At 40.9% G+C, this 10,187-nt stretch overlaps 1 protein-coding gene across 1 annotated transcript; it reads right to left on the minus strand.

Annotated features, from left to right (window-relative positions):
• Positions 1–6,210: 6,210 nt before the first annotated feature.
• Positions 6,211–9,587, minus strand: LOC138868386 (cytochrome c oxidase subunit 3-like). The gene is made up of 4 exons (XM_070145937.1): positions 9,571–9,587; positions 8,294–8,434; positions 8,051–8,198; positions 6,211–6,756 (listed from the first exon to the last, which is right to left on the minus strand). Exons 1-4 carry the CDS (start codon positions 9,585–9,587, stop codon positions 6,211–6,213), a joined length of 852 nt encoding a protein of 283 aa, XP_070002038.1.
• Between the last annotated feature and the right edge of the window lie 600 nt (positions 9,588–10,187).

Raw genomic sequence — 10,187 nt, forward strand, 5'->3', positions numbered from 1 at the left:
TCATAGTGGAGGAATCCTGTACAGGAGGACTCCCAATTTGCGTTTACTAAGGTGTATCGAAGCAAAATAAGCATCCAGGCTATTGGACGAAGTGCATGCAGGGACCTGCGGGCCGCACATGAATGGTTTTGTATTAGCAAAGAAGATACTCCGAGCAGGGTATTTTTGGATGACTATGGAAACAGACTGTATCCAGTATGTTCGCAAATGCCATCACTGTCAGATACATGCAGATATGATAAAAGCGCCTCCAAACAAGCTTACTGCAACAAGCTCACCGTGGCCATTCGCTGCTTGGGGAATGGATGTTATCGGACCTATCGAGCTTGCCGCATCAAATGGGCACAGGTTCATCTTAGTGGCAATCGATTATTTTACCAAATGGGTCGAAGCAGCAACATACAAGGCAGTCACTAAGAAGGTTGGGGCGGGTTTCGTGCGTGACCGCATTATTTGTCGGTTCTGAGTTACGGAATTAATCATCACCGATAATGGTTCCAATTTTAACAGCGACTTGATGAAAGCAATGTGTGAAATTTTCAAGATCAAACACAAAAACTCTACAGCCTACAGGCCTCAGATGAATGGAGTTGTGAAAACAGCCAACAAGAATATCAAGAAGATACTAAGGAAGATGGTCGAAAGGCACAAACAATGGCATGGGAAGTTATCATTCACCTTATTGGGGTACCGTACCACAGTCCGCACATCGACCAAAGCAACTCCCTACATGCTGGTTTATGGTACAGAGGCGGCCATCCCCGCCGAGGTAGAAATGCCCTCCTTAAAGATCATACAAGAAGTAGAGTTGGACGATGCAGAATGGGTAAAAGGTCGCTACGAGTAGCCCTTATAGATGGGAAAAAAATGAATGCGATTTTCCACGGTCAGTTATATCAGAACAGAATGTCCAGAGCATTCAACAAAAGGGTTAAGCCAAGGAAGTTTACACCGGGGCAGCTAGTGTTGAAGAAAATATTTCCACATCAAGATGAAGCCAATGGGAAGTTCTCTCCCAACTGGCAGAGTCCGTACATGGTTCACCGGGTTCTAACTAGAGGAGCCCTTATTCTTGCAGAGATGGATGGAGAAGTCTGGCGGAAGCCAATCAATTCAGATGGAGTGAAACGATATTATGTGTAACCGCTTATGATTCCCTTAATGATGTAATTTGAACTACACCTGACCTGATTCCCGTTTAAGAGGGGATTCGTAGGCAGCCCTATGGGTTTGGTCATAATTTAATAAAAATTCCATTTTTCCCCGCTATTGGAACTGGGGCAGAATTTTGAGGAGGACCCTCAAAATTCCGAAGTTAATTTCAGTCCATGCATTACCAGAAGCGCCAGCCCAGTAAACTGGGATGGAATTTTGAGGAGGACCCTCAAAATTTCGAAGATGATTTTTTAGTCATTCAGCACAGCCGTCAGAAATGTCCGCTCAGCAAACCGGGGCAGAATTTTGAGGAGGATCCTCAAAATTCCAAAGCGAAAGAGGTTGCAATGTCTGGAACCACGTCGCAGTCGTTGGTTCATCTAAAGAAAACTATTTTCGATTATATACTTACGTTATATTTACTAAATCATGCATAACTATTATCCGAATTGCTGTTGTTTAGCGACGCTGCCCCAATGACACACAACGTCAAGAGCCCGGGGAAGACAAACTAACCTTTCCCCTCACAGAACTCACGCGTTTCTTTGGATGCAGGCACTCGACTTGCAATATCGTTAGGTATATTTATGTATACATACTTTCCCAAGAATGCAACTTCTCAGAATCATCACGTGCCTGCAAATGCTATCCGTACACAATCTCCACAGCAGTCATATTGTCATAATCGGCTATCAGCTAAGATATCTTACTACTAATCTTCCTTTACTGCATAAGACTACCTTTCTGCCTTCCGAGGTTAAGCTCTACCTCCATCTGCATTTCCTGCATTGCATAAGGCTACCTTTCTGCCTTCCGAGGTTAAGCTCTACCTCCATCTGCATTTCTCTACATTGCATAAGGCTACCTTTCTGCCTTCCGAGGTTAAGCTCTACCTCCATCTGCATTTCTCTACATTGCATAAGGCTACTTTTATGCCTTTCGAGACTAAGCTCTATCTCCATCTGCATTTTGTATAAGGCTACCTTTCTGCCTTCCGAGGTTAAGCTCTACCTCCATCTGCATTTCCTGCATTGCATAAGGCTACCTTTCTGCCTTTCGAGAATAAGCTCTGTCTCCATCTGCATCTTGCATAAGGCTACCTTTCTGCCTTCCGAGACTAAGCATTGTCTCCATCTGCATCTTGCATAAGGCTACCTTTCTGCCTTCCGAGACTAAGCATTGTCTCCATCTGCATTTCTCAGCATTGCATAAGGCTACCTTTATGCATTTCGAGACTAAGCCCTGTCTCCATCTGCATTTTGCATAAGGCTACCTTTCTGCCTTTCGAGACTAAGCTGTGTCTCCATATGCATTTTGCATAAGGCTACCTTTCTGCCTTCCGAGGTTAAGCTCTACCTCCATCTGCATTTCCTGCATTGCATAAGGCTACCGTTCTGCCTTTCGAGACTAAGCTCTGTCTCCATCTGCATCTTGCATAAGGCTACTTTTCTGCCTTCCAAGACTAAGCATTGTCTCCATCTGCATCTTGCATAAGGCTACCTTTCTGCCTTCCGAGACTAAGCATTGTCTCCATCTGCATTTCTCTGCATTGCATAAGGCTACCTTTCTACCTTTCGAGACTAAGCCGTGTCTCCATCTGCATTTTGCATAAGGCTACCTTTCTGCCTTTCGAGACTAAGCTCTGTCTCCATTTGCATTTTGCATAAGGCTACCTTTCTGCCTTCCGAGGTTAAGCTCTACCTCCATCTGCATTTCCTACGTTGTATAAGGCTACCTTTATGCCTGTCGAGACTAAGCCCTGTCTCCATCTGCATTTTGCATAAGGCTACCTTTCTGCCTTCCGAGATTAAGCTCTACCTCCATCTGCATTTCCTGCATTGCATAAGGCTACCTTTCTGCCTTCCGAGGTTAAGCTCTACCTCCATCTGCATTTCCTGCGTTGCATAAGGCTACTTTTCTGCCTTTCGAGGTTAAGCTCTACCTCCATCATCATCTGCATAAGGCTACCTTTCTGCCTTCCGAGACTAAGCTCTGTCTCCATCCTGCATGGCTAAAATATTGCCACTTTATTTTCTTGCATGGCTGAAATATCTCCACTTTATTTTCTTGCATGGCTGAAATATCACCACCTTATTTTCTTGCATGACTAAAATGTCGCCACTTTATTTTTTCTTGCACGGCTGAAATATCGCCACCTTTTACTTACGTCTTGCATCGGCTGAACGATCGCCACCTGCTGCATTTCATGGGATGAAAGAGCGCCAAATTGTCCAAGGGCGTCATTGTTCGGAGGCACCATTTTCATAGCCCGAGAACGCCATGCCATGGCCTGAGGACCCCATTTTATCTTTTGCACATCATTATTCAAAGGAATCATTGTTCAGAGGCACCATTCTCATAGCCCGAGAACATCATTTCATAGCCTGTGAATCCTTTATTATACGCTTCATGGCCCAGGACGTCGTGGTTTGAGGACGTCATCCAAACCGTCCAAAGATAACATTCATGGTCCGATGGGAACTTGCATCACGTTTAAATTTATGCACAATGTATGTTGGTATTATTCATTTGCAGGTACACCGGCTATTAACAGCCGCCTCAACAGGAGCGATCCCGCTCCAGTTCCCGCAGTCTATCAGACTTCAACCACTTTTCTCAACCAAACATCATGTCCGTTCTTTTCCAAATCTCCATCGACTTATCTCGTCAATGGATCCTGAACTACATGTGGCCTGATTCCTGTAAGACCAGAGATATGTAGGCAACTCAGGAACCATAGCTCGGTCAAAACCTTTCAAATCTTTCTTTTCGGGCAAAATTGGCCATTGTATCTTTACCCGACAATTCTTTCATCCTTCCCGAGTAAAGAGGGGCAGCTGTTGATACCCAATTTTTCCCTAAGTATTTTTTTACACTCAAAATACTTTCAAAATAGCATATATGTGCATACATAAGCATGCCCAAGTGTTTTGGTATTTTTCCCAAATTTCTAAAGACTTTCAAAACCAATTTATTGTCTTTTTTAGCAGTGCAAAATTCAATAATTATTCCCGAAATTATCATTTTGGTGAATAATTTATTTATTTCTCATATTTACACCAAAATACAATTAATGTAATTTTTTGCATATTTTTACAAATTTATTTGATATTTAAAAGCTAAATTGCATGTAATTGCAATTATAGCCTATTTTACAATTAACAACATTTCATTATTATTAAATTATTTCTAGTATTTTTAAATTAATACCTTATTAATTAGTTCAATGCTTTTAATCTGTTTTAAAAATCTTTTTAATTATTTTATATAAAATAAAAGGCAAGAAATGGCTGTTTAACATTTAGCCTCATTTATTTCAATTACAGCCCCTTTTACATTTCAATTTTAACCACCATTTGACCCAATCCCAACCCCAACTGGACCGGCCCATTTTTTAACCTGACCCAACCCATAACCCAATCTAAATGACCCTACCCGATTCCCACCTACCCTTCCAAATCTGGACCGTTGATATCAACGGCCATAACCCACCCTTCCATAATTAAACCAAACGACCTACCCTAATTCCTTCATTTTCCACCTGACTTTGAATCCCAAATGCTCTCAGACTCTCTCAAGGCTCTTCGGAACCCTAGCCTCCTCCCACCTTGTTCCACCGTGTTTTCACCGGAATCCATGGCTTCTCAGGCCATGGACAACCTATATTCACCTCCTCCGGCTATTGCATGCCTGATGCTCGAAGGTTCGAGGCCAGACCTCGAAGGTCTTCGCTCATACCTTCACAGATTCGAAGATTCCGGCCATCTCTGACTTTGCTCCGGTGGCTTTTGGTCTTTTGAGCCTGTTTCTGACCTCATCCGACTTAGATCGGACCTGTTTCCAAGCCTTTCTCATTTCTAGGGTTTCTCCGAAACCCTAAGTTATTCGAGGTTCTTTCTCTGTTTGTTTGCTTAGATCTATGCTGTATCTATGCTTTATTTGACATTTTAAAAGGTTTTCCCCAGGTTTTCTTTTTAAAATTGTTTACCTTCGATTTAGGGTTTCTAAAAGGTTTTTCAAAAAAGCATCTTTCTGATTCTTTCTGTTCTTTCTTTACGTGTGTTTGTCTGTGTTAGGTTCGTATGACCTCTTTTACTACGCATGTACTGTTCTTCCACTTTCTTTTTCTACTATATAGTTACTCCAGTACTCACATGTTAATCTGTGTTATGTTTTCCTTACTCTTTTACTATATATGATTACCGTTAAGTTCTTTGATTTTTGCTTTGCTAAACTCTATTTGTGTTCTTGCTAAGCATGTTTCATCTACTTTTGTTTAAGTTCGTATCCTCTCTTCTCTTCTGAACTTGCTTAAGCCCCGACTTTTCTATAAAATGTTCTTTTATGCTCTTAAATCGGTTTTCTTGCTTTGCATTTCAAACCTGCTATCATCCCTGTTTCAATGACTTGCTTTCTCACTTTCAAGTTGGATTCAATTTTGAAACCCTAGGATTCGGGGGTTTCCTTTGATGATTTTGATTTTTTGTGTTCGAGTTGAGGCTCCACTTTGGGACCCTGAACTCTCAGACTCGTTATGAGTCTGCAAATTGAACCTGCATCTCGTTGCTTATGATTCTGGACTTCTCTTCAATTAAACCCTCTTCTAAATAATTCGACAACTTCTTCTTGATTCACATATTTGTGTGCTTTATATATGAGAACTCTGCTTTCAAAGGTTTTTACTAACTCATTGATTGATTCTGAAATCCTCTAATGGGGTTTGATTAATTGTCACTGATTTTCTTTGATTGAACCTCCTTTACCTTTTCTTGACTTGGTTCATTCGAATTGAGCTTGTAATTCTGATTTCTTGGCTATTAATTGATTTTCTTTCCTTAAATGTTACAGCCATGTACTGTCAAGACCTTGTCCTTAAATAGCCTTTATGTATTTACCCCTTTTGTGCTACTTTGAAAAGGCTTTAATCAAAATTCTTTCCTTAATTATCTTCTACCCGTTTGAGATCAAATCCCTTAACTGAAGGGAAATTCTATGTGATTGATGGTAAACTATTTTCTTACCTTTCTTACTTGCTTCTCTGCACTATAAAAGGGACTACCCTTCCACATTTTTGACACAGACACACTCAAATAGGAATAACCGAACCACGTCTACAAAATGCCAGTACCATGCAGCTGCTTCAAAGCCAACGTGATGCTCCTTGGTCAGATGACCAAGATATTGGCGAATACCACATATGATCGAGAAAATAGTACCTATAATCACATGAAAACCATGAAAGCCAGTTGCTAAGAAAAAGGTAGAACCATAAATACTATCCGAAATAGTGAAGGGTGCTTGATAATATTCCATTCCTTGAAAGCCTGTGAATACTAGAGCCAGTGAAACGGTAGCTACTAAAGCGTAAACTGCTCGTTTTTCCTTCCCCGCGAGTATAGCATGATGAGCCCAAGTTACGGCAGCTCCGGATGAAAGGGGAATAAGGGTATTAAGAAAAGGGATTTCCCAAGGATCTAAAACCGCAATCCCCTTTGGGGGCCAAATACCTCCGATCTCTACCGTAGGTGCCAAAGAAGAATGAGAAGAAGCCCGAAAAAGAGCAAAAAAGAACATAACCTCCGATACGAGGGCAAGGCCACGCTAGGCCATTCTAGAACCTTCTATAGAATGCTAGCTTCTTGTAGCTTGTATGGCAGCCCCTTTGGCCGACCTAGGCAGCTTCCTAGGACTCTCTAGAGTCCTCTAAGATGCCACCACTCCTTTGTGCTATTTCCTACCGATCCATGCCATTCTTCGTAGTATACCTGACAAAGCGGGAGGTGTAGCCGCAATAGCACCAGTTTTTATATGTCTGTTGGCTTTACCCTTTTTTAAAAGTATGTATGTACGTAGTTCAAGTTTTCGCCCGATTCACCAAGGAATATTTTGGTTGCTTTTGGCGGATTGCTTACTACTAGGTTGGATCGGATGTCAACCTGTGGAGGCACCCTTTGTTACTATTGGACAAACAATGCCAAGAACACGTCAGGCCATGGAAGCACAATCTTGCGCTATGGAAGGTTCTAGAAGGTTCCGGAGTGATCTAGGAGTTGGTGGAAGCTCCATGGAAGCACAAAGGAGTGGTGGCATCTTAGAGGACTCTAGAGAGTCCTAGGAAGCTGCCTAGGTCGGCCAAAGGGGCTGCCATACAAGCTACAAGAAGCTAGCATTACCTATGTTCAGTAATTTGTGTTAAATATTTTCCTTCCTTGCTTCTATTTCTGTTATGAATCCTCTACCCCTATCCCCTTCTATGTGCTGAGTTAAGTTCTTGGCCTGACAGTATCCTAATTACTGTCCAGGCCTTGGCTTGATCCACAATGGTCCCTAACTCTCAATGCTTGGCCAGCAGGCTGGTTAGGGGTGTGCCAACATCCCAATTGTTGGGCATGACCACTAGCTTGCCCTGTCTCTCTTTGATTCCCTTCCCCCTTGTGCACTTATACCTATTCCTAGAATCTTAAGTTCTGCCCCTCTCTCTTGAGCCTTGCTTTGGGACCTTGAGTTCCCTTTGAACTTGGACATCTCAGAGCTGGCATTTTCATACTGCACTATAATCTAAATCTGCAATATATTTGGGTTGTAAGCACTGCCTGGAGTTCCTGAAACTCCTTGGATCTCTAAAACACCCCAGATAAGAGAAGGCTTTGGAGATCTGGATTTCGAAAATGGTTCAATTTCATATTGTTAGACACTAAGTCTGAATTAGGCTGCTCGGATGTAGCTGTGATTTCTGATGTACTTTTAATTTCTGTCTTATTTTTATTGGCCTGTAATAATTTGTATAAACTCTTGGGGATTTAGTGAAAAAGGAGGGGGTTAATTTATGCACAAAGGGTAGAGATCATGCCTATAAGATTTAATTTTTGATCTATGCAATCTCACAAGTAGAAACCATGCTTATAGGATCTAACTTTCTGATTTCTGCAACTATGCATATAAATATCATGCCTATAGGGATTTGCATATCTGCATTTATAATGACATTAGGCAAACCGTTAGGTTTAGTGATAAGCCAACATATAGATATCATGTTTGTAAGGCTGTTAACGTTTGAAAGGTGTTAAACCAGTAACTTGTAGAGATCATGCCTATAGAAAATTCAAATCGGAATTGTTTCACTCGTCTAAAACAGTACTGCCCCTTTTTGCTAAAACAAGCGACTTCCTGCACGTTTTTTGAACCCTTAAAACTTTTCTTGCAACCAAACCAGTGCATTTTTTCCTTCTTGATAAATATTCTCAAATCAGTGCATATTTTCTGGAAACTTACTGCTTTCCTGATAATTTGACAAACATTTTTCAAATCAATCTGAATTCACTTCTTTATACTTATCTGATAAACCTCTTGAATCAGTCTGCAATTCAGTTCTTTTGTTAAAACTCGGCAATTCTTTTTCTTAAACAAGTATGTTTTCTGAAACTCGTTTTAAACCATGTTCTTTGTATTATGTCTGCAATATTCTCTGAAACTTATCTTATTCTGCAACTCCTTTACAATCAGTAGTTCTATCCCACATTTAAGGTAAAATTGACTAATTAAAGTGGCTCAGTCTTTGACAACTGCATTCGAGTGAGCCATAATGTGGACTTCCTGTCTAAAAGTATGCGTTGAATCAGTCCGCTTATCGCTTTAATTTTAAAGACCAAACCAGTACATGCGACACATGCTAAACTCTATGGCTTATCTGATTTAAGTAGGTTTGCTTGAGCCTTACTTGCTTATCTGCCTCCACTTTTACTTGTATTATGTGTTTTGATTGACGCCTTAGTATTTTGTCCTTTGAAACTCTCAAAAGGCACTAAATCCCTTTCCCTTTAGGATTAGTAGTCCTAAATACCTCCGGGACTGATAAGAGTGGGACGGGTACTAGCATGCAATAAGTAACGAAACTTTCCGCGCTTTAATACCTTAACGGGGTGGGAAGAGTAGAATATGAATATGATGACCGGTGCGCTAATATCATGTGTGACCCCTCTTCTGAGGAGTGATTGTTGGATATTGCATTGATGTGATCCATATTAATTATAAACCTAGGACCCCCCTCCCTTTATTGGCTTTTCTTGCAAAATTATTCAAATCTCTTTTTTTTTAAAATTTTTTTGCCCTCTCTACTTACCTTCAAAAGTTTTCAACCTGATTGCAATGTTATATGCGAATCCTTATTTGAGCCTTGATTGTTTACTTGTAAAGTCACAATTGTAACATGGCCGGGAACCACACTAGTGGATCTTGAGGGGTGCCTAACACCTTCCCCTCGAGATAATTTCTAGCCCTTACCCAAACTCTAGTTTTCCAACTCAAACTCTTCTAAAACAATGTCCTAATGCACTATAATCATTAGGTGGCGACTCTTCAAATTCCGAAACCCAATTCTCGAAAGGGAATAGAGTCGTCCTTCCCAATGTCGTATACCTGATTTCTGACCCCATGGTTAGAGAAAAAGGGGGCGTTGACAGGCACGTTCGAGGACGAACGTATGTTTAAGTGGCGAAGAATGTAATGACCCGACCGGTCGTTTTGAGAATTTGCACTTCGCTCGGTAGTTTAGGAGAACGAGTAGCTCCGTATGATGTATTAAGACTTGTGTACAAAATTTGGGTTCATTACAAGTTGTGTTGATATGTTTCGGCGTGGGTTTTTGGAAGTCGAAAGTTCGAAAGTTCATTAAGTTTGATTTGAGGTGCATTTCGTCGTTTCGATATTGTTATATGTGTTTTGAGGCCTCGAGTAGGTCTGTATTATAATATGGAACTTTTTGGTATGTTTAGACGGGGGTCCCAACGGGCTTAGGTGAGTTTTCGATATGTTTGGGTTGTGTTGCGCTCGTTTTTCTTATGTTTCGACGTCGTTTCTTCAAGCATAAATGGTACTACATTGAACAAATGAGCTCCGATTTTGTCTTTATTGAAGCATTAGATCCGTATCGTAATTACGGAGTCATAGCAAAAAAGAATCATCAAATTTAGACATTGTATGAGGATTCTATGGTTATTTTACTAAGAATAGGGTTGCCAGATTTTTCAGATTAA

Source organism: Nicotiana sylvestris, chromosome 5 (assembly GCF_000393655.2).
Source record: "Nicotiana sylvestris chromosome 5, ASM39365v2, whole genome shotgun sequence".
NCBI classification, from domain to species: Eukaryota; Viridiplantae; Streptophyta; class Magnoliopsida; order Solanales; family Solanaceae; genus Nicotiana; species Nicotiana sylvestris.

Coding starts and splice junctions, on each gene's coding strand:
- LOC138868386 (XM_070145937.1), bottom strand. Junction 8,199..8,293: donor TGTTTTAGCAAAAAGGGGCA/GTACTGTTTTAG, acceptor AAACGTTAACAG/CCTTACAAACATGATATCTA. Junction 6,757..8,050: donor AGTTAGATCCTATAAGCATG/GTTTCTACTTGT, acceptor AGAATGGCCTAG/CGTGGCCTTGCCCTCGTATC.